This window comes from Orcinus orca, chromosome 15 (assembly GCF_937001465.1).
Source record: "Orcinus orca chromosome 15, mOrcOrc1.1, whole genome shotgun sequence".
NCBI lineage: Eukaryota > Metazoa > Chordata > Mammalia > Artiodactyla > Delphinidae > Orcinus > Orcinus orca.
The window spans coordinates 71,425,613-71,449,715 of record NC_064573.1 but is presented as its reverse complement, the minus strand read 5'-3'; the positions used below and the strand labels follow the sequence as shown (position 1 = coordinate 71,449,715).

Sequence of the window (24,103 nt, the reverse complement as noted above, 5' to 3'; positions counted from 1 at the left end):
GGGGGCACATGAACTGGGTCTGAAGAGTGGGGAGGGGTTACCCAGGTGATGACCAGTAAAGACTGCTCCAGGCAGCAGGAACTGCGCATGCAAAGACCCTGTGTCAGGGGGAAACATAAAAGGAGCTAGAAGAGAGCTGGAGCAGAGAACAAGGGGGCATGTGAATGAGATGAGGCCAGGGGTGAGGGGGGTGGTTAAGCATTGCCAGCCATGCTGGTGATTTGAGTCTTTATTCTAAAAACAATGGGGAGCCATTGAAACCTGCATAGGGAGAGAGTTCCTGCACTTGGAGCAAAGAAGGGGCTTCTGCTCTTATTCATTGAGGAATGGCATCCTGAAACCTATGGCAGGCTTTGCTCTTGAGTTTTAGGGTAAATGGACTCAGGGAGTCAAAGAGGTGAGGCAGTTGGCCTCTGCGTATATTGGCAGCCCTACCTGTTTACTCTCAGGCCTTAACTGAGTCCTTCCATTGTTTTGCACTAAGCATTCAAATCTCCATTTTCCAGATGAGCCAACCTCAGAGAGCTCAAGTGAATTCCCTAAAGCCACACACAGAAAATGTGAAGCAAGGACCCAATTCTCCTGATTCTTAGGGCTGTGTTTTCTACCTGGCTGCATTCAGTGGCCCTACCTGGTAGCTTTGGGCCTGACCACTAACCTGAAGGCCCCAAGAGGACAAGGACAGTGTGTGTCCTGCTTGTGGCTTATCCCAGTGCCCGGCGCTTGTCCGGGGTCAATAAATGTGCCCTGCACTGAGAAAGCCAGCAGTGTAGTCTTAAGGGGACCAGTGTTTCTTTCTGCCCATCAGTGGGGACCAGGTGGGTCCCTTTTCCAATCTGGTTCTCCTCATAGCCAGTGACTCCCATTTTTCTAGGCCAGGGGTCAGCAAACTGCAGCCTGTGGGACAAATTCACCTGTTTTTGTAAATGAATTCCACCTGGTTTTGTAAATAAAATTTTGTTGGGACACAGCCATGCTCATTCATTTACATATGGACCACAGCTGTTTCCATGTTACAACTGCAGACTTGAATAGTTATTGACAGAGCCACAAAACTGAAAAGATTTGCTCTCTGGCCCTTTACAGAAAAAGCTCCCTGATTCTATTCTAGGGAATGCATTGTTCTCTTGAGAGTTTAGTCTGTGATATGAGCAGGTTCCTAAACCCCTCCAGAGAATCTTCCACGGAGATCTTCTGTAGTCAGGCTGAGGAGCATTTGGAGAAGTGATATCGTTGGTCCCATCGCTGTGGCCGGGGGGCATTGGGAAACCATGGCTGGCAGCCCCGAAAAACACAAGCTTAGGGGGTGGGAGGAGCTGTCCCCCAAAGACCCCATAAGGATAGAAACAGACAAAAGCAGCAGATTGTCTAGCCATCCTGAAATGTAGGGTGTCTGTAAAGTCCTCGTAGAATTTAAAATCTGTTTCCTGATAATAAAGCTGACATATACATCATTATATACATTTTTCTATTTAAAATTATAGAAAAGGAAAATAGAAAGGGCCGCTGTCATGCTTACAGGGCACTGTAAGCTTTGTTTTCAGTCCATCCTCTGAGCACCCACACCCCTGAAAGTATGCTGTTTATACATTCTTATACCCCTGCTTTTACACCTAACGAGGGGTGAGTGCTTTACAGGCATTCAGCATAAAGGGGACTTTAACACCTGCGTCTTATCCCATTAGGGGACAGGTTTCCATTGCATGGGACGTGAATGTTTCTTCCCAGTGTTTCTTAGGTGAAATACCATTGCTTCAATCTTTGAGGGCATTCTGGAGTACTTTTCTGGGTTCCGTTTGTGGAAGTGGAAACCTGCTCACTTTGAATGCTTGCATCTTACAGGTGTTTATGTGCCACGAGGTGTGCTGTACTTTTATGGTCTTCGCACAGGCACCAAGAACCAGTATCCTCTTAGCAATATTTCCTCCTCTACAAGGCAGATTTAGCGGCACAAGTCTTCCCTTGACATAGCTTTACCTGCTGCTAAGTTATTGCCTTCCCCCTTACATAGAGCACTTGCTGGTATAGAGAAGATTCACCAGCACTCAAATACTCAGCCAGCACGATCCCAGGCCAGGGGTGGAGGTTGGGGGCTTTTTTCTGTCTCCCTGGACTCTGCCGCTGACTCTCTGTGACCTTGAGAAAGGCACAGCCTTGCTCTGAGTCTCAGCATCGCCACCTCCAAAGGCTGCTGTGAGCCTACGAGAGGATAGATGCACAGCGTCTGGCGCATAGCAGAGGCCAAGGAAATGTTAAGCGTTTGTATTACGAGGCTTTGCAGGTGAGGAAACTGAGGCTCCAGAGAAGTGACTTGCCTAGGTCACGCAGCTTGTGAAAGGCCAGTTACGAGGCCCCTGATCTTGAGAGTGGTCCCTTCCAGGGCACTGCTCCTGGCTGGTTCTCAAAGCTCACAGGGGCATAAGGGACTGGGGGCTGGACAGTGGCAGAATTAACTTTTCCCCAGGCTGTGCCCAGATCTTCTGAGAAGCAGCTTGTAGCTGCATGGGGGTCAGGGAGGAAAGGAGGTGTCTGGGAGATGCGGGGCTCTGCATCTGCTTGCTCTAGACCCCCTGGCCAGTACCCCACCCCAGTGCCGCAGGTGAAGCTAACAGCCTCTGATACCCCATTCAAAAAAGAACAGATGATCAGGTCCCCTGGCCCTGTGGCCTGGGAGGGGCTGGTCCCTGCTCTAGGACAACCAACTCATCCCACTTTGCCTGGAGCTGACCTAGTTTTAGTACTGGAAGTCCCGTATCCCAGGAGCCCACTCAGTCCCGGGCAGGCCGGGATGGTCAGTCACGCTCTGTGTAGACTGTCAGCCCAGACAGTCTGGGTCTTGCCTGCTGCAAAGTCATGGATGTTCCCCTCTCCACCCTGACAGGTGGGCGATTGGCCCGCTGGAAGTTCCTGTCAGAGCCACCCTCGTGCCCCTCTGACTTGGCCATCAGCATCCTCCCCACTTCTTGGAGGACCTTCCATCTTTGGAGGTTTCCTATTTTATAGATAGAGAACTGAGACCTGGATGGGGGGAAGTCACCCCAGGGTCACACAGGTCCCTGACTCCTGGTCCGCTCACTCTCCTTGACCGCTGCATCTTAGGGATCTTGCCATCGGCTTCACACCTGTGGGTCTGGTGATGGGCTGTTGTTCAGGATGCGCTGGGATTCGGGGTGGACATCCGGGGCAGATCCTAGCAGAGAGACTGTCCCGCCCCCAAAGTGCTTGTGAACCCAGGCTAGAAGAGACGTACCTGGAATGCTTATGGTCGGGGAGTGGCCTTCCTTTCCTGGGTAAGGCTTTCAGAGTTTCTCAGCCCCTGCCCCGGAGGGCTGGCTACTCCCCCACCTGCTGGGGAGGAGCGGGAAGCTCTGAGTGTCTCCCTTCCTCTTTGGGGACTTCAGTTTCCCTGTCTGTACAGACTGAGTTTTGGGCCCCTTCCAACTGTAGCTTCCTAAAGTGATCAAGGTTCTGTCATGTGAACAACCCACTGGGGCTCTGATTTTCAGTTTAAAGCAACCTGTGTGCAAGGCAGGATGTGAACCTCTCTCTGCATGTGTCCTGAGCCCCACCTTGTACAAAGCCACTGGCCAGACCCTGGGAGACAGCCCTTCCTCCTTGGCTTCCTTGAGAGTCTGTGCGTTCTCAGGCCTCCCGGCCATGGCTCCTGCTCTACCCTCTCCTTGGGCTGCTGCTTTCCCCCTGGGCTGCCCGCCCAGCCCACCCCTACTTGTCATCTCAAGGGCCACTTCTCCTTGGAAGAGTCTCCTGACAACTCCCCCCCGACCCAGGGTGGGTTAGGGGCCCCTCCCTGGCTCACCCCGGGGTGACGTGACCACACTGTGTCCTAACGGTCTGTTTACCTGTTTACTTGCTGGCTTCCCCACCATCCTCCTTTGCATCTGGTCACTCCCTCCCTTCCAGGATGGGTGCCCTCTCACCTCCACACTCCATCCCCGTGGAGTAGTGCTGTGGCATTTCTTGCTGTGGCATTTCTCAGCTTGGGCCGCCCCCCTCCCCCACCAACTACCCCTCCCCCGCAAGTTTCCATGTGGTTCTAGGTGTTTTCATGGTTACAGGAACCCAAGAGTGGCCTCGGGCTCAGCAGGGCCCTTTCTCCTACTACACACCCAAGCTTGATCAACGTCCCCAAAGCTGCAACAAACAAGGAGGTGTGGGCCGTCACGTGGCCTTGAGTAACCACACTTTTGCTTCCTTCTTTTACACACGGCCGTTGGGGGTTGAGGCGGTCTGAGACCACAGCAGAGGTGCCACAGCCGTGCTTGGCAGCACAGGCTGGGTCCTTGTTACTAAAGCAGAGAAGCCGCTTCTCCTGGGCCCACGAGGCAGCCGTCTCATGCTCTGCTGAGCACGGTAAGTACCAGCTTGCAAAAACCACAGGGAGTGGCTGGGTGGCAGGGTCTCCAGGGACCAGCAGACCTGCCTGACAGCCAAGGGCGGGCTGGGGGGCAGCCCTGGGCAGAGCCTGAGCTGCAGCCCCTGGAAAGGACACCCCAAAGCCCTGGGCACTCGCGATTGAGGTCTGCCTGGAGTTGGTAGCCTTATTCTGCTGTCTCTTCCGGATCCTGCTCTGCCTTTCCTGTCAGGTTTGCCAGCAGCTGCTGGTTTAGGGGCTACTCTGAATTCAAAAAACTGGAGAAATCAGGAGCATTTCCCTAAAAATCATCCTACTCCTTCTTTCATGGTTGGGAAGCCAAAGCCCAGAGAGGTGAAGGGATTTGCTCAGGCTATGGGTCCATAAAAATAGTGTTTCCAAACTGTGTTCTTCACATTCTTATAGGATTGAGAAAATGGTGCTTGTCCACAGCAAATTATTAAAATATTAGTTTTAAGATACTACTGCTAGCAAAGGAGAAAATAATAATGATTAGAATACTCTTATTACTTTTGTATCTGGGGTGCTTTAGGGGCGTAAAAGAGAATGGTGGGGGGCTGGTAGCTAAAGCAGTGTCCCCTTACACACACACACACACACACACACACACACACACACGCCCATAGACAAGGATCAGGGCAGGCAGGCTCTGGTATCCTAGAATTCTTTTTTCCTCAGGAGGTGGCTCCCCGGCCCCCGGGCAGGCCACACCCTACGTGGTAGATGCCTCCCTCACTGGGCTTGGCCGGCAGACAGGGGAGATTGAAACTCAATGGAATGGGCTGGGATGCCAGGCTGAGCATTCCCTGGGAACCTAGGCCTTCAGAGGGGCCAGGGAATCATCTGAGAACCCTGCCCCCTTTTTACAAATGAGAAAACCAAGGCTCAGAGGGGGGAAGCAGCAGCCCATGGCAGCATGGCTGGGAGGTGGCCGAGCTTGGACTTGTGGTGGCCCCATCTGGCTGCAGGACGCTCGTGAAGCCCACAAAGACCCAAGGCCTCTGCCTCTCAGTCTCCTTTGCTGAGCTGGAGCAGGAAGACAGTGGGGGTGGCCTCTGGCTAGAAGGAAATACGATTGTTACCTGTTGTACTTCTTGCTGCAGGACAGACCACTAAATCAAGAGGCAAGGTGTTGGGCAAGGAATAGTGACTTTATTTGGAAAGCCAGCAGACTGAGAAGATGGCCCACTAGTGTCCCAAAGAACCTTCTTACCTGAGTTAGAATTCAGGCTTCTTGTATCCTAAAAGGGGAGGGGGTGTGGCTGGTTGTTGCAAACTTCTTGGTGCTGGAACCCTTTGTTCTTGCAGCTGTCCACATAGTTCTGGTTGCGATGTTCCTGTAAACCTCCAACAAGACAATTGTTATTTTCTGTTCTGCAACTTTTTAATCTCTATATGAATGGAAAAGTGTTATACCTTTAAAGGTCAAGCCCAGGAATATTTCAACCTATAGATGACATTCTTTTACAAAGGTGGAGAGCCAGTAGGACTAAGCAGAGGCAACAGAGCACAAAGGTTAGAGCTAAAGGAATAGATCCAACATGGAGTCAGGTTTGTTCTTCTCTGTTAAAATTCCCTACTGTCAATTCCATTCCACAATCTTGCAGGATAAGGGGCGACGACCACTCTGGCTACTTCCTGCTGAACAGGGGCAAGGAGGGGGTGATGGTGGAATGGAATTTATCAACTTGGAACTGGTAGTATTCCCGAGTCCTAGGCTGGGTATAAGCAGTTTGCATTATGAGGATACTGCTCCCCCTTTTTATGGCCCTGTCACAACACTTAGACAAGCACTTGAACATATATATAAACTCCAGCACTTGGGATGAGGGCACCTAGGCTGCTCTGCCCTGAGCTGTCTTTGCATATTTCCCCTGTTGGCCACACAGATAGCTTTATTAAAGCATTTCCTTTCCAACAAGTACAAGTGAAATGGGAGAGTAAAGTCATTGTTACTTATCTGGTAGGAGGCTGGTAGGATCTTAACAGCAACTTAAGATCTTCTGATGGCTTGCAAGTCCAAGTCTGCAGACCTATTGGCTACAGATTCTCCTGCCTGGACAGACACCTATAATGGCCTACCATCCAATATTTCAAAAGGGCTTAATTTAAGCTTGCTTCTGGGAGCCGCTCTAATCTGTCGCAGGGCAACTGGCAAGGCCTTATCCCAAGATAAATGAGTAGTTTCCAATCAATATGATACCTGTCGGGTTATACTTGTAGACAAAAGCAAGCCCATTGTCACTTTGGTGTTAAGCAATCCAAATTGAGGAATAATTTGCCTTTCCTGGGGCACCGTCAGCCCACACTTCTCATCTTACCTTTCTGTAGACCTCAGAGGGATCAAGTTCTGTCTGTTTTTCTGAATTTTCTAGGAGAGCCCTCTGTAGGTGTTAAAGCATGTTCTGGTGGGACTCTGATATCAAGTTGTCCTGGTGAAAAAGTCACTTGAGCCTTCAGTTTACAGAGGCAATCTTGGCCCAGGTGGGGGATAGGGCATTCAGGCATGTACAAGAAACTACGTTTTAATATCAGATCTCCTAATTGACACTCCAATGGTTTGAAATAAATTGTCAGCTCTGTACTTCCCCTGATACCCCAGTGACTGGGGTAGATGGGATGTTCTCTGTGCCAACTTAGTGTTTAGCATGGAATACGTTGCCCCTGTGTCTACCAGAAAGTCAATCAGTTTTCTTCCCACTTCCCAGGTTTACCTGGGGCTCCTGTGGGGATATTTGAATTGAGTGTCATAAATCCAGAGGAGCCCCTGGGTCTCTTCATTCATCATCTAAACATTCTTCCCTCTCTACATCTGAGAGGCCCCACTCCTTTCCTTTTTTAGCCCTCCTTTTTAAAAAAAAATTTTTTTAATTGAAGTATAGTTGATTTACAATGTTGTGTTAGTTTCAGGTATACAACACAGTGATTCAGTTATACATATATTTATATCTATTCTTTTTCAGATTCTTTTCCCTTATATGTTATTACAAAATAGTGAGTATAGTTCCCTGTGCTATACAATAGGTTCTTGTTGTTTATCTATTTTATTTATAGTAGTGTGAATATGTTAATCCCAAACTCTTAATTTATCCCTCCCCCACCCCTTTCCCCTTTGGTAACCACAAATTTGTTTTCTATATCTGTGGGTCTATTTCTGTTTTGTAAATAAGTTATTTTGTATCTTGTTTTTGAGATTCCACAAATAAATGATATCATGTGATATTTGTCTTTCTCCGGCTTACTTCACTTCATATGATAATCTATAGTTCCATCCATGTTGCTGCAAATGGTATTATTTGGTTCTTTTTAGGGCTGAGTAGTATTCCATTATATATATATATACCACATCTTCTTTATCTATTCATCTGTTGTTGGACATGTACGTTGCTTCCACGTCTTTAGCCCTCTTGTTCTTTAATTGCAGGCATTCTCTCTCTCAGTGTCCTTTCTCTTTACAATAAGTGCATCGTTCTTTACCTAGTGCTGGCTTATCTTTCTCAGAGCCTCCTGTCTTCCAGGGATCCAATGCAACAATTAGAAAAGTACATTTCACCTTGTGCCTTCTTTTTCTGTTTGTGTTCTCTGCTGTTGAATACCTTAAAAGCAAAGTCTACCAACTGAGAAAGAGTCATTCCAAATGCACCATCTAATTTTTGTAACTTTCTCCTGATATCTGGGGCACTTTGCCCGATAAAGTTCATGTTTACCTTTCTAGTATTTTTAGGGCCCTTGGGATTGGCATCAGTATAATGTCTGTAGGTCTGATAAATCCTTTCCAAAAATTCAGAGTGGTCTTCATTTGATTTGTGCTGAATTTCTTGAATATTTTCAGACTTTTTTGTTTTGGGACCCCTTTTCAAAGCCCTGCCAAGGTGCACTTAGGGCAGTGCTCTGAAAAGGGCGTTGCTGCCTCCCTGAGGATCCCAATTTGGTTCAACTGTGGGTGCTGCCAGGTGGGCTTTGGGTGTACCATTTGGGCCCATTAGGTGGAGCTGGTACGCTTCTTCCCTGGCCTTATCAGTGACCATCCTCCTTTCATCTCCTGTAAGGATCATGTTGAGAAGAATGTGTATGTCTGTCCAGGAAGGGTGATGGGTGGCAAAAATGGAAGCAAAGAGTTCTGTCATTCGGAAAGGCTTCTCCCTATAAGGAGGATTGTCCAATTAAACAAGTCCAAGGTTGACAAGGGACTGTGCATGCACAGAAACCCAGCCAGGTGGCCATTTTCATTCATGCACCCTACGGGGTAATTGCCCTGCTCTGGGATGGCTCCCAGTCCAAATTGGGTGCCCTGTTGGGTCTTAGATGGTGATACCAGATAAGGTCCCTGGGCCCAGGAAAGTAATTGATCCCTATAAGGAGAGGGAGCCAGTCTGACCACTCCCTGAGCCCCAGGGTTGGGAACTGGGGCTGGAGCAAGAAGAATGGGAGGCAGTGGAAGAGGTGGAGGTACTGGCATAGTGGCTGGAGTGGCTGGGACCCAGCTCAGCCAGGGGAGCGTTTAAGGTTTGGAGCAATGTATCCTCATTCTTGTTCCCTTCCTTTTCTTCCTGTGTGACAGCTCTTGCCTCGGGTTTCTTTTCAAGCCTTTACACCGTAAGGCGACAACTGTCTGACTTTTTCTCATCCTGATGGAATAGCGCAAATGCTTGCATGTAGGGGATTTTATCATTCTTCCCTGCTTCTTCACAGAATAGCTCTGATTTCAGGATTGTATTGTAATTTAGAGAGCCATTCAAAGGCCACCATTCCTTAGATCCTAACAGGTACTGTGGCCACACACTGTTACAATAAAATATCATCTTCCTCTTACTCATGGGTTCATAGCTGTAATCAGACCACTTATCCAACATGCACCCCAGAGGACTTTCTTTAGGGATAGTTGAAATATTCCCCATCCTTTAAAGACAGAAATACAAGATGGAGTCGGGCTTATGCTTCTCTGTTACAGATGGCTGGTGTGTGTCTGTGTGTTGGTCCATCTGTCTACAGACAGACAGATATCCCCTGAAAATTGTCAGTGTTAAACTAAAACCAGGTGTAAGTCTCAGTGAATTCATTTGTGAAAGGACCTCACTTCCTCCGTACCAGGCTAGCAAATTTAGGTACGACAGTTGAGAGGTGGGTTTTTTAGAGGGTGGGAGGGAAGGCAAAAGAAATCTTAGCTATCACTATGGTTTGTGTCCCTGTAAAGGGTCACAGAACATTCAACAGATTTATCTGCAGTATTAAAATTTCATGGGGGCAGGTGGTAATTAGGAAAAGCAATGTCTGGAAAGGCTCCTTGATAGGGCTGGGGTAATTGATTAGAAAAGGTTGGGAAGTGCAGGATGACAAATGTGAGGCCAAAATCCTGCAGGTGGCACGTCCTGTGCAACAGTATGCCTGTTGCCCAGCCTCACTCCTGTGTCCACTCCTGCAACACGCCTTTAACGAGCCCCCAGGATGCCAGGCCTGTGGGGGCCAGGAATCCTGTGGAGACTTGTGGTCTGGTGGGGGCAGTAGGGCAGCCACAGTGCCTGTGCTCCAGTGGGCCAATGTCACAGCGCCCACCAAGCACCTGCCTGTCTGCTAAGCCCTGGATGTGTAGCGTGAGCCGTAAGATGTCTGTGGTTTCTGTCCTCTTGGTGTTTATGAGCTGATGGGAATGAATGTTTTGAAAGTAAACAAACATTTTTTAAAAATGGTTTAAACAACCGGACTAATGATGCCTGGGCAATCTGGGAAGGCTTCTTGGAGGAGGCAGCATTTGCTTCGGCTCCGGAGAATGGCCAGGTCATGTTCACAGGTGGTACAGAGCTGTGACTATGAGGTGGGCTCTGGAGCAAGACCAACCAGGTTTAAGGGCTCTGGAGCAAGACCAACCAGGTTTAAGTTCCTGCTCCTTCTCTTATTGGCCATGTGACTGTAAGCACCAAGTGGGCCTCAGTTTCCCCATCTTTCATGTGGGGTTAATACGAGGAGGCTGTGGGGCCCAAGTGAGCTAATAGTTCATGCATAACTCTTAGAACAGTGTCCAGCACATTGTCTACACTTGATACACAAACCAGAGGAGACCAAGGCTGTGTATGGCACCCAGGACTTACTGTGGAGACAGGTTTCTGGGGCTCCTGGCCCCAGCTCTCTCTGACTGACAAGGTCAGAAGTGTGTCAAAGCTGTCCCAGGGTTGTAGATTTTTCAGGGATGTGGACCTACATGCAGAATGACAATGACAACACCTGGCCTTTTTGAGCACTTACTTTGTGCTAAACGCTCAACCTGGATCAGCTCACTTTAACACATAACAACCCCACAAAGTGTAGGCGCTACTGGTATCTTGTGTTCCAAGTGAAGAACCTGTGGCTCAGAGAGGTGTGTTCAGTTGCCCAAGATCACACAGCTTGTAAGCGACAGAGCTGGGACTGGATCTGGTTTGTTACTGGATTTGATCCTGAGCTGGGCCAGGTCCTGTCTGTTACCAAACCAAAACTGGGGTCTGCTCGCTTGTGTGCAGTAAAGCCAATCTACTGACACCATGTTGTGGTGAAGGAAAGTGCAGCGTTTGTTGCAGGGCACCAGACAAGGAGTCTAGGACAGCTAGTGCTCAAAAAGCCCAAACTCTCCGATGAGTTTTAGCAAAGCAGTTTTAAACGCCAGGTGAGGGAGGGGAGTTCCAGGGACTGTGGTCAGCTCGTGCACAATTCTCTGATTGGTTGATGGTGAGGTAACAGGGTGGCATCACAGGGGTTAACATTCTCAATCCTCATGCGCCAGGTCTGGGGTCATCAAGTAGTTAATTTCTTCCATTGGGGTGGGGCTGTGTTTAGCATCTGTAAAACAACTCAGGAAATGTGCATCAGATACTGTTATCTAGGTACTTCAGGGAGGAGCTAAAGCAGAGGCTATGGGGGAGGGGTCTGTCCTGGGAAGGCCCCACAGGGTCCTGCTGGGTTACATGTCCAGTGCAGCAGGACTCAGACCTGTGCTGCGATCTGGGGGGACACTTGGGCCCCCGCTGGATCCCCTCTCTCGAGGCTGCTCAACCCACACGCTGAGACGCTCAGTCTTTTGGATCCTGAGATTTCAAGCTCTTGAACGCTGGGACTCCTGGGATTCAGGATTCCAAATGGGAGGTCCCAAGCTTCTTGAGTCCTACAAGCACCTTTCCTGAGTGGTCCAGGGCAGCCATGTGGTGCGGCCTCCGGAGCTGGGGTGTGGCCCCTGGCAGCTCGCTCCTCCACACAGCCTGGGTGGGGCTTGGGGCAGAAGCACCCTGGTTTCGGGTGAAGACGAAACGGGCAGTGTCTGACCTCCTCCGTTAAGCAAGCAACAAGAAAAATAGGATGTGGCATCTCCTTGCGCCTATCTCTGAGCCCTGCCCACCCCACTCCTGTGGTAAGTGACTGTTTTCCTGCCATCAGAGGAGAGAAGAGGTGAAAGGTGGGGCCTGAGGGAAGTGACCTCACTGCCCTGAGCCTTGCTTCCCTAATCTGTGTAACGAGAACCACAGCAGCCAGTGCTGGAGTGAAGATGAATGAGGCCCCCAGATGATGAGATACTGAAATGATCCATCCGCAGTGGGGGTTTTATAATGCATCATAAGTGTGTTTTAGCACAGATTAAAGTTATTATCCTACCTGCCATACACAGTGCTTACGCTCTGCTCCTCTCCTTGTTAACTGCGTGCCTCTTTGGAGCCACAGAGCCTCTGGAAGCCATGTGGGTTTCAGTCACATGGGCTGAAGCCTGCCCAGCCACGGCCTGGCTAGAGGCTGCTGTGTCCCTGGTCCCTTCCCCTTGAAGCCCACAGTATGGCAGGTACTAGGCACTTGGATTGCCTGAGACTGACTGGGACGAGGGATTTTCAGTGCTAACACTGTGGATGTCTGGGATAAGTTGGTCGCCCTAGACAGGCCCAGGCAGGGAGATGTTGGTTTCCCCAGTGCTCACGGTTGCATCCCAAAGAGGCGGGGAGGTCTCTGCTCTCACACAGGTCTTTGCAGCTTCCCTAACTGCTTCCCTAATGTAGGGAGGTAGGGAGGTCGCCATCTCTGTACTCTCCCTGAGTTGGAGGCCCCCCTCTCCTTTGCTCCTCTGTCCACAGCGCCCCTGCTGGATGCCAGCATCAGGGGATCTTCCCTACAGCATCTCATTCCATTCTCATCTTTGAGACAGTATCGCCCATTTTACAGATGAGGAAACTGAGGCTCACACTTGGTGAAGCGATCTGCTCAGGTTACACAGCGGCTAAGTGGTCTCTCCTCCACCCCAGGCTGCCTCTGTGTGCAGGGGACTGTGGGGATGGGTGCAGGGGGAGAGCCCACATTGGGGAACACAACCTGGTCCCTTCCATAGTACCCTCCCAGCCTCCCTGACTCGCCCAGTTACCTCCCTGACCCAGGAACTGTTGGGTTGCATCTTCTGTTTTTGTTTCTCCCTCTCTGCTTTCAGGAAGTGACTGAGGGCTCTGCCTTCCAGGAACCGAGAACTGCCCAAGTGGGGGTGGTGGGTGTGAGTCTTCAAGTTACGAAATATGTCCCAGAGCTGGTGGCTTATTCCTAAAGTCCCCCACCTGCCAGAAAGTGGGGCCAAGGTTAGGCCATATTCTCTTCCCCCAAGAAGGAACTCGACCCCCTGTGCAAAACAGTCTGCCTCCCAAAGGCAAGTTCAGAGGCAAAGAGTGTGTGTGCGTGTGCGTGTGTGTATAACACACTTATTAAGCACCTACTGTGAGCCTAGAACCTTTGAATCCCTCATCTCATTGCATTCTCCCAACAGCCCTGTGAGATGGGTAGTGTTTGTTGTTCCCATTTTACAGATAAAACTGAGGCTCAGAAAGGCAAAGATCTGGGTCAAAGTCATTCCTCTTGTAATGGACAGAGCTGGGACTTGAACATCATTTTGTTAGACCCCAAAATCTGTGCCCTCAATCTTGTGCCCTTCATAGCACCCAGTACAGAGGGGGCTGACCTTTCTGGGTGATACGGCCTTCAAGGTCCTCCTTATTCTTACTTTGCCCTCCATTCCCCAGCTGGGTCCCCAACAGCAGCCACAAACCCATCAAGCTAAGCTGTCTTCCAAGCCTTTGCTCCTTCTGCCCCTCCAACTAGATCGGCTCTCTCCACAAAGCCTTCCTGAGTCCTCGCTGGCTTCGAATCTGATCTCTGGCACTCGGCAGCTGTGTGGCTTTGGGCAAGTGGCTCTACCTCTCTGAGTCTCATCCCTCTTCAGTAAAGTGAGGACAACTGTGAGAGCCAGATGTGTCTGGTGCAAATATCATCAAGTTTGGTTTAAGAAATTATTTTAAGATAAAATCAGGCTGGCATTTTAGAAACCATCATAATTCTAACTAACATGTGAGAGGTTGGATTGAGCCTAGAAGCTGAGGGATCCATGAGTGAGTTACAGTCACTCAAAGAATGATGAATAATTGCTCTCTGCCCCGAATTACATGAAGTGCAAGGAAAGCTATTGAATAAATGGAAAAGAATTTGAAAAAGAATAGATATATATGTATCAATATATGTATACTTGAATCACCTTGCTGTATCACCTGAAACTAACACAACATTTAAATCAACTATACTCCAATTAAAAAAACAAACAAGGAAAGGTACTGGAAATTATCCAGGCTCTGCCCCAGACACTGTGCCTGGGACTGCGTATTGCTGAAGGGTGCTATGTCAGGGAATCGAGTGATATATGAATCCTGCCCCAGAACACAGCTGTTGGTCACCACAGGAGTCTCAGCTGCAAGATTTTGAATCCCACAGATACCAGCCAGTGCCAGGGGGAGCGTAAGGGGAGAGAGGGAAATCCAGAGGGCGTGAGCGTTCACAAGGCCAAGTAGAAAGATCAATGAGATGTCCAAAGGGAAAGGCACTGCCCTTTCTGGCCACCTGTTCGGGAGGCTGAGGGGTGATACCAGGATGGACAGTGGCCCTCCCTACTCACAGGCAAATGAGATGACTGTCAACTCGCTGAGGACAGCCTCTTCAGAAAAGATTTGAGTTTATCTCCTGGCCCCAGATAGAGCAGTTGATGGCTCTGGGCCCTTGAGGACTTATGGGATAGATTTACTGAAAGAACTCAAGTAGCTGCCCTTTGTGGGAGCTGGAGATGGGAGCAAAGTGCTAAGGGCTTTGCAGGTATCTCCTCATGTTATCCTCACAATAGTCTCCAGATAGATGCTGTCATCCTCATCATGTAAGTGAGGACCCAGCCAAAGGGAACTGGGCCAATCCAAGACACCAATAAAGGATGAGAAAACCGAGAATCTGAGGGACAGGACAGGGCTGTGTGGGATGGGAGCCAAGATAAGGAAAAGTGGAACAGAATGATGTGGAGAGAAGAGTCAGGATCGGACTCTGAGAAGCCTCAAAGGGCCAAATGAACAGCTTTATCCTGCAAACCTGCAGCCACCAAACTTGCTCATGGACCCCATCAGTGGACGATATAGGAACATTGGCCTGTTTATTAATTGTATACAAGTACCACTGCACTCATAATATATTATAAATGTATACAAAGATAGAAATTAAGAAGTGACATAAAAGTTAATATAACTAGAAGATCTAATATTATCTTCCTGCACCCCAGTAGATTGTCTTGCCCACAAATCAAAAGTTTTAATAAAAAAGAATAAGGAGGCAAACACATTTCTATGCACCACGTAGAGGGAGTTGAAGGGCTACCCCCCAGACGGAGTCACTGATGTTGATAAGTAATAATAGCTGCTGTTTGCTGAGGGTCTTCTGTGCACCAGGCATGTGCTGGATCACAAGGGTGCCCCAGGCCAGATGAGCTCCCAGCTGTGGCCATCGAGGGTGCTTGGCAGGTCCAGGGGTACAGCTATCCTGACATCCCTCTGTCCGTATCCCCCTCCAGGTGCCATGTTTCTGAAACTCCTATTGCTCCTGGCCCTGCTGGGCCCTGGAAGCAGCCTCCAGCTGTGGGAGACCTGGGAGGATGGAACCAAGGAGGCCCCAGGCCCCCTGCTTGTCCGTGGCCGGAGAGAAGTGGATGAGGACGACTCCGACATATATGACTATGACATACAGACGGACCCTCCAGAAATGCTTAACTATAGCACCGAGGCCCCCAAGCTTCTGCCTGTGATGGGAACATTGGAGCAGAGAGAGTCTGCAGGGCCTTTAACACCTGAGCCAACCACTCTGGAGGTGGCCACAAGGGACCCTGCTGTCCTGGATGCAGGAGGGGCAGCCACTGGGAATGTGAGCATGGAACCGGTCATACTGGTCACTCTGACCAAAGAACCAGTCACTGTAATCCCTCCCATCATGGAGGTTCCATCCACAGAATCAGCTGCAGCGGAGGCCCTGTCCACAGGGCCAGCAGGCAGAGCAGCACTGGCCACAGAACCTGCAACCACAGAGGCTCTGTCCACAGAGACCCTGCCCACGGAGCCAGCAAGCACAATGGCACTGGCCACAGAACGCACAGCCACAGAGTCCCTGTCCACAGGGGCCCTGTCCACAGAACCCACTGCCACCGAGACCCTGTCCACAGAACCCACTGCCACGGAGACCCTGTCCCCAGAGGCCCTGTCCACAGAACCCACTGCCGCGGAGACCCTGTCCACAGAACCCACTGCCACGGAGACCCTGTCCGCAGAGGCCCTGTCCACAGGATCCACTGCCACAGAGGCCCTGTTCATGGGACCCACAGTCATAGAGGCTCTGTCCACGGAACTGGCCACCACAGCAGTTCTTTCCATGGAGCCCACTACCACAGGGGCCCTGCCCACAGATCCAGCCACTGTGAAGACCCTGCCCACAAGACCTGCTACCACAAGGGGCCTAACCACAGCCCTCGCTGTGCCCTCTGACCCTCCCAAGAGCACCATTGTGGCAGTTGGCAATTCATCTGATAACTTGATCTACAAATGGAAAAATGGTCAGAGTCTTTTCCCCCGGAGCTCTGTGACCCCAAGCTCCACAGAGGGCCTGCTTGACCCCAGCTCGGTGAAGCAGTGTCTGCTGGCCATCCTCATCCTGGCCCTGGTGGCCACCATCTTCCTCATATGCACCGTGGTGCTGGCCATCCGCCTGTCCCGCAAGAACCATCTGTACCCCGTGCGCAATTACTCCCCCACCGAGATGGTCTGCATCTCATCCCTGCTGCCCGAGGGGGGTGAGGGGCCAGCTGCCATGGCCAACGGGGGCCTGCCCAAGGCCAAGAGCCAGGGCCTGAAGGCGGGGTCTGGGGAGGACCGCGAGGGGGATGACCTCACCCTGCACAGCTTCCTCCCTTAGCTCCCGGCCGGGCTGCCTGAGCAGGACCAGCCCCCAGGCGGCCTCGCTGGGCCGCCACCCATACCCAGGCTCTATGCCATGGGTCCGGGCTTCCTTGGAGCCGCCTGGGGATGGGAATGTTTAGGGTGGGAACCCTGGCCGCCCTACACGGGACTGAGAACAGTCAAGGTCCAGGCACCAGACCAGGCCTGGCAAACGGAGCCTCCAGTGGAGGCTGGAGAGGCCGCCTCCACCTCCCTGCCTCTCATGTGTTCTTTTTTTTTTTTCTCCCATGTGTTCTTGACCCCCTCTAATGCCTCCCACGGCTGCTGGAATCTCATCCCCATGTGCCCAGAAGGACTCAGCGTTCCCTGCCCACACCCCCACTGCCACTTTCTTCTGGTGGCCATGGTCACTGCACAGGAAGGGGGCACTTTTGGGGGGGTTACACCATTCCTGAGTTCATTTCCTGTCACTCCCGGTTTGGGGTATCTCTCCCAGGAGCCCAGGGTGAGGGCTGTGCATGTGACGGCTGGACAGGCTTGGAAAGCCCAAGGCTGCAGGCTTCTCTGGGACTTTGTGGACCAATGAGCTTCCATCTGGTGACAGAGTGACCCCCGTCCCGCCCTCCCTCGCCTCCCCCTGTGGCCTTGTTTCAGGGTGGGCTCTGCCTTCTTCCCCGAAGTCTCCCAGGGCCCAGCTCAGGGGCCCGGGAGAGCACAGACACTCAGTAAATGTTTGGTAAACAAGCGATGGCTGAACGAACTCTTCAAGGTACCAAGGTGCCTCCTTCAGGTGGGGAGTTGGTCCTTTGCTGTTCACGCCCGGCCCCAGGCCCCTCAGGAAGACCCCAGCACGGGCTGTTGCGGTTACTTCAGGGGGCATCTTGCTGTTCCCTTGGGCAGCTGGGAGGCGGGGTTCAGGCTGTTGGAGGACAGAGGGTGCTGGCCTCAGGAACCACTTTTTTCAGCACCTCCCGTGACCCAGTTCAAGCCTACGGAATTTGGTTCCCCCGCCAAATCTCAGCCAGATACCCCTCTAAACATCAACGCCATCCTCCCCAGAAGCCCACCCTGACCCCTCTGTTCCACATGGGGCCCATCTCCCGTTAACACCCAGCGGCCCCTCCTCACAGGGGGAGCCTGGCTACATCCTACAAGGCCTTCCTACAACTGACCACCTGTCACGTAGAGTTGGGGGCCAGTAAACTTTTTCTTAAAGGGCCAGACCATAAATATCTCGGGTTTGGCAGGCTTCTCGACTCTGTCATCATGGCGTGAATGCAGCGATTGACTCTGTGTCATAAATGAAGGGGTTTGGCTGAATTCTATTGAAACTTTGTTTACAAACAGGCAGCTGGCTGGGTTAGGCTCTAAACGTTAGCTTGTCCCCGACTTAAGTGTAGAGTGACCAGGTGTCCCGGTGTGTTTGAGACTGCCCAGATTTTAGCACTGAACGTCCTATATCATGGGATATAAGACTTTCAGCTCCAGCAATCAGGACAGTGGGTGGCCCTATTTAAGCACTGAAACCCACGTGGACCCTGAGGGTCAGATCAGGAAGCCAAAGGCTTAAGAGAAGTAAAGAGCCTGGCTTACTTCCTGACCATGGTTGAGCTGGGATTCAAACTCTTGATTTTAGCTTCCCAGTGCCTTTTAGTCATTTTTGTACAGGGAGAAGGACAATACACACACACACACACACACACACACACACACACACACACACACACACACACACACACACACACACACACACACACACACTTCTACCTTCTACACACACACACACACACACACACTTCTACCTTCTAAAACATTCATCTCAGGGGACTTTTTCTCTTCTAGAAAAATACCTCCAGGGGCCTCTTTGGGAATGCAGGACTCCTCCACTCCAGGGCATAACCTGTAGAGAGAGAGTTCAGAGAAAATGTTGAATCTGAGGGGTATTGGCTGCAGCTTGGAGAGGCGGGTTGGGGGAACAGGAGAGACTGTTCCCTTGGAAAGGCAGGAGGAACACGAAAGGCAGCAGGGCCGTGGGGGACAGAATCAGGGATAAGCAGAGAACTGTCTGCTTCTACCCTCCCCCACCCCACCCCGAACCTCTAGAACAAGTGTGATGCACAGGAAGTTGTGTTCAAGGTGCTTCGGCAGGGGCGCTGGTGGAGAGGGTTATCTGCCGTGGGCGGGAACAACTGACCCTGCAGGAGGCCGGTTCCTAAGGGAACAACAGGAGTTCACTTCGCCTTTGGCAGTGATCAGAAAAGTCGGGGGGAGCTCCACATCACGGCGGTGGGGACCCAGAGGCTGAAGGACTTGGGGGCACATTTGGGCAGTCCCTCTGGGGTCTTGCTTCCCCGTCCATCTGGGCAGGGAGCAGGTCTCTGCGTTCCCCTGAGGGCTCCCGGAGCGCCTCTGCTCCAGGACGTTGGTTCTCTATCTCTACTGGAAGAGGACCACCCCTCTGCCGCCTTCTCTTCAAGGTGCAGGATTCGTCAGCAGCAGGGATGGTGGGTGCTTGAAGAAGCCACCAGGGGGCGCCCGCCACCAGCTCTTGGAGCCAACGGCAGCCTGGAGCTCCCTTGGTCCAGTCTCTGAGGATGAAGGAGGGATGGTTCAAACAGGACCCAGCTCCAAACCCAGTGGGGTGCTGGTATACATTTAACAACTGGCTCGTTGGGTGGATTGGTGCCCAAGGTACGATTTGCAGTGCTTGCTAATTTCCTTGCTGTAAATGTTCCCATGGCTGATTTTGAGAAACCAACCATTTATATGGTAGATGATACAAAAAGGTAAATAATGCCAACAGGGTAGGTAATAGTAGGATGTAGTAAAATCATGAGGCAGTGATGAGTTTTGAGTATTGAGGACCTTGGTTTTTAATATAATGTAATTTAACTGTGAAACAACTGACTCACAAAATTCTGAAAATTTGACAGCTGGCTCTCAGAAACTGGTACAGGCTGGCTCCTGCATCTCAGTGTGTCTTTTCCCTTGTCCAGACCTCCCCTTGCCCTTGAACATCACCCCCTGAATCTCCCCATCCGTCCACTGAGCATGAGAATCTGCCTCATCTCCATGGATCCCCTCAAACAGCCTAGGAAGGAGGAACTAGGATTCTCCCCATTTTACAGAAGAGGAAACTGAGGCTCAGAGAGGTGAAGTCACCTGTCCCAGGTCTTACATGAGGATCTGAGATTGGAACCCAGACCTGGATTAGAAAGCCACGTTCTTACCACTAAGTTACGCTATCCTTGAGATCACAGCGGGGTTCTGGGGGAATCCCATGCCCCAAACTCCCACCCCTGAAGACCTGTCCTGGCATCTGGAAGTCCCCCGTCAGTCACCCTTTGTGGCTTCTGGTAGCTGAGGGAAGGCATTGGGACTTGGGAGAGTGACAAGGCCGAACCCAGCTTGCAGAAAGCAATGACACAGCAGAGCTGGAACCCAGGACAGAGAGAGATGGCTGGGACAGGAGCTGGAATTTGCTGGGCACTCAGTCCATGCCCAGCCCCACGCCAAATGCTTTATCTGCCTGATCGTATTCAGGCCTCACGACAACCTGTGACGTTGGGACAATTATTATCCCACTTTACTGCTATGGAAGCTGAGGTCCAGAAAGCTGGACCGCTGGCTCTAGCAGGTCGCACTGCTAAGAAACCAGACTCTGCTGACTTCAGCTCTGGCGCAGGGAAGGAAGGAGGGTAGACAGGAAATGGGGGTCAGGAGGTGGCATGCTAAGTTTACTCCAGTCCCTTGTCCCTTTGGAGGGGGGGCTGCCAGCCCTGCGGGTGGTTCATCTGGCAGCTGATCTGGGCAAAGGCTCCCCAAACCCTCCCTCCATATCCCACCCCCACCTGCCACTGAGCCAAGCCTTCCCCGATGCCTGGGATGGGGTAAGTGCTGCATAAGCCATAGCTGTTAGGATCATAAAATGCAGAAAAAAGACTGGAAGGAAGTACACCAAGTTATTGAGAGGTTAGCCATCGAGTGTGGGATTGTAGGCGAATTTTATTTGCTTCTTTCGACTTTTCTGTGTTTCCCTAATATTTTTCAATGTACGGAACAAAACCGTAAGTGTTTAGGAAGTCTGAGGGTCCCAGGTCTCCCCAGCTAGTGAGTAAAGCCATTGTTCTTTAGCTATTAGTGCCCACACAGGAAGGCTCTGAGCTCGTGGTCCTCCCCTGGGGGCGACGTTGCCACCCCAGGGGACATCTGGCAATGTCTGGAAATACTTTTGATTGTCGCTACTTGGAGGACCATTACTAGCATCTAGCAGGTGGTCAGGGACCCTGCTAAACATCCTGCAGTGCACAGGACAGCCCCACACAGCAAAGAAGTGTCTTGTCCGAATGTCAGTGGTGCTGAGGTAGAGAAACCTTGCTTTTCCCACTCGGCAGTGAGAGCCCCACGGAGCTCCCCTTCTCAGAAGTTTTTGGAAACCCAGAGGGGCCTCTGTGTGGCCATGAACTTAGTTGTTCCTTTTGGTGGCTGGAAGGCTGTAGCCCTAGCTACCCAGGCTCTTGCCACTTGGGGGGCCGGCAGAGCCAGTGCCCCATGCCTGAGGCTGGCAAAATAAGGATGCTGTCGCTGAGCCTGGCAGGGGGACAGCCTTGGAACTGTTTTCCTAGGAAAGAAGGAGAGAGGAACAGGCCCAGGGCAGGAGACTGGAGAACCAGAGGGGCAAAGACTAGTCACTTTCCCGGGCACATGAACCCTGCGGGGGGGTGGGGGGGGCGGGGCACGGGCAGATGAATCAAGGTCCTCTCCTGTCTCAGCACGGCTTCTGGGCTGCCCCCTCCCTTGGGGAAGTCCTTCCAGGAGACCCTGTTGTTCTGCCTTGTGTCCGGCCTCCAGGCCCCCTAGAGGGACAGGCTTCAAGGGATCTCCCCCAGTTTCAGTGGCCCCTCAGCAAATCACTGGATACAAATGAAACTGTAGGACAGTGGGGTACCTAATTCCACCAGCTGAAGCTTCTGGAACACGACTCCTGCCCTGCTTGGACCCCCATATCACCTATTGACAAACGTGTTGGCTGGATGAGTGCAGGAAAGCTGTCACCTCTCATTCTCACTCCGCTCCGGCCCCCATGAGACTTCTTGTTCTTTCTTCCTCACATGCTCCTGCCCCAGGACCTTTGCACCTGCTATTCCTCTGCCTGGTATCCTCTTCCCAGATGTCTGCGTGACTGGCATCTTCTCATCCTTTATGTCTCAGCTTGAATGTCACCTCTTCAGAGGGGCCCTCTCTGCATCCCTGCCCCCAACTTTTCTTGAGGACAACCCTATTTTCCCCTTCCAGGTACAGATAACCATCTGGACAGACGTTCTTGATATATGGATTTTTGCTGTGCAAGGGCGGGGCCCTCTGTCCCTCACGTTCACTCTCTCCTTTTCACTGCACAGTGCCTGGCACACAGCAGGGGTTCAGGAAACATTTACTGAATGGACAAATGGGCAAGGAAGGTTGGCGAGGGTGTGAGAATGGAAGCAAGGCCACGTGGCTGGCAGAAATCAAGGGAAGCTTAGGTTTGAGGCTCAGAGTCAGGCAGAGTGGGCTCGGATGCCCGCTCTGCTGTTTACAAGTTGCTGGACGTTGGGCAACTCTAACCTCCTGGAGACTTAGCTTCCACACCTGAGAAATGGGGAGAACGGTCCTTGCTATTCGTACGGCTCTGACATGGCTGGCACACTGCAGGGGCCCAGCTGGGGCCACCCTGGAGGGATAGTCCCTGGCTATGGGGCAGTCGTGGACCCTCTGAGGGGAACTGTGAGGCCTCCGCGTCCCCCCAGGCCTGTCCCCCCAGCCCCTGTGGTTTGCCTAGCAACCCCCGCCCTGCTGAGCTCGCCGTCTTTTGGCCTAAAATTAGCTCACAAATTCCTTAACTGCCTGGTTGGTGCTTCCAACTGACAATTCAAACCAGATGTTTCCAGCTGTCGGGGGCCCTTCCCCCATGGCCAGCGCCTGCGTGTGCCCCGGGGAGGTCGGACCCTACCCAGGAGAGATCAATCCGCTACACGCACTCAGGGCCCCGGCAGCAGGGCAGGTGCAGGAGCCAGCCTGGGCCTCTGGGCTCACCCCTCCGAGGATGGGGGCCTCCTCGCCGGCTGGCCTGCTGGTGGGTGAGGGCTGCGGTGAGTAATTGCTCTGCTCTTTTCCGTCCAGGAAACTTATGGGGCGCCTGCTGTATGCCAGGCCTCTGTATTTGCTGCTGTCCAATGCTGTGAGAAAGACTGTCAGTCCAAGGTGCCACCTGTGTTGCTGTTGTTATTATTAGTGTATGTATTTAGTGCCAGGTACCAAGGCTCATTGCATTCTCACAATAACCCAAGGAAGTGAGTGTTACCATTACCCCCATTTTACAGATGAAGGAACTGAGGCCCAGAGTGGTGGGATGACTTAGCCCAAGGTCACCCAGCTCTGAAGCAGCAGAACCCAGAGGTCCCTGAAGGGCAGGTGGTCTCCGCTCACCCTGGGTGTGTTTTGCCTCCTTGCTGTCACCCCCATGTGGCCCTGTCCCTCCTGGTGGATGGATCTGGGGGTTGTGGAAGACCCTCTCTGTCAGGCTGTCCCTGGGCTCAGGTGCAGAAGGCTGACTCATGCAGCTGCCAGGAGAGCTGGTTCATTAGGGAGCCCCGGGAGCCATGTTTCTGGTCCCAGCTGAGTCAGAAGCCTGTGGCCAGGGGAGAGCTGGGGATCTGCATGGGCTTCGCAGGGGCTTTACGTGGAGTCCCTTCCCCTCCCCAGAGGTGGGACCCAGAGCCCTCTCTTGGTGAGGGTCCTCAAGAGAAAGGGCACGTGTGTGTGTGGCATCGGGGGTAAAGAAGAGAGGGGATGGATGCAGGGGGAGGAGAGGGTCTCACACACATGGGGAACCATGGTTGGCCTTCACTCATAGAGCCAAAGCCCCTGCCAGTGCCCACAGAGGCCTGATCTGGCCCTGGTGCCCTCCGACTTCACTTCCTCCTACTCTCCCGCTCACTCACTCTGCTCCGGCTTCATTGGACACTTCTTTTCCACGCCTTGAAAATTCCAGGCGCCCCCTACCTCAGGACCCTTGCACTTGCTCTTCCCTCTGCCTGGACTGCTCTTCCTCTGATCATCTCCCTGACTCACTCTCTCACATCTTTCAGGTCTCTGCTTGAACATTACCCTTTCCCTGCTTTATTTTCCTCCATACCCCTTACCACCATCTTCCATACTGTATATAATTACCAAGTTATCTTTTCAATCGTTTTCCAGTCCCACTAGAATGCAAGTTCTGTGAGGACAGGGATTTTCATCTGTGTTCTCTGCTGTAGCCCCAGTGATTGGCACATAGTACATGCTCAATAAGGATTTGCTGAGAGAGAGAGAAGGAAGAAAGAGAAGGGAAGGACAGGAAAGAAGAAAGGAAGGAGGAGAGAAGAGGAAAGATGGGAGAGAGGGAAGACGGGACAGACGATCTCAGTGTAAAGTGAGGGGACACAGAGCAGGA

General features: G+C 51.8%; 1 protein-coding gene across 2 annotated transcripts; it reads left to right on the top strand.

The window, feature by feature from the left end:
* Positions 1 to 2,025: 2,025 nt before the first annotated feature.
* Positions 2,026 to 17,952, top strand: SELPLG (selectin P ligand). Of its 2 annotated transcripts, XM_033408632.2 has the most exons (3): positions 11,746 to 11,768; positions 15,261 to 15,859; positions 15,935 to 17,952. In XM_033408632.2, the coding sequence occupies exons 2-3, from the start codon at positions 15,266 to 15,268 to the stop codon at positions 16,646 to 16,648; spliced, it is 1,308 nt and encodes a 435-aa protein (XP_033264523.1). In that variant the 5' UTR covers positions 11,746 to 11,768; positions 15,261 to 15,265; the 3' UTR covers positions 16,649 to 17,952. The 2 variants fall into 2 exon arrangements, with proteins under 2 accessions (XP_004281536.1, XP_033264523.1); XM_004281488.4 differs by lacking the exon at positions 11,746 to 11,768 and adding an exon at positions 2,026 to 4,371 and having other exon boundaries at positions 15,261 to 17,952.
* Positions 17,953 to 24,103: the final 6,151 nt, after the last annotated feature.

Coding starts and splice junctions, on each gene's coding strand:
- SELPLG (XM_004281488.4), top strand. CDS start 15,266: ATGTTTCTGAAACTCCTATTGCTCCTGGCCCTGCTGGGCCCTGGAAGC.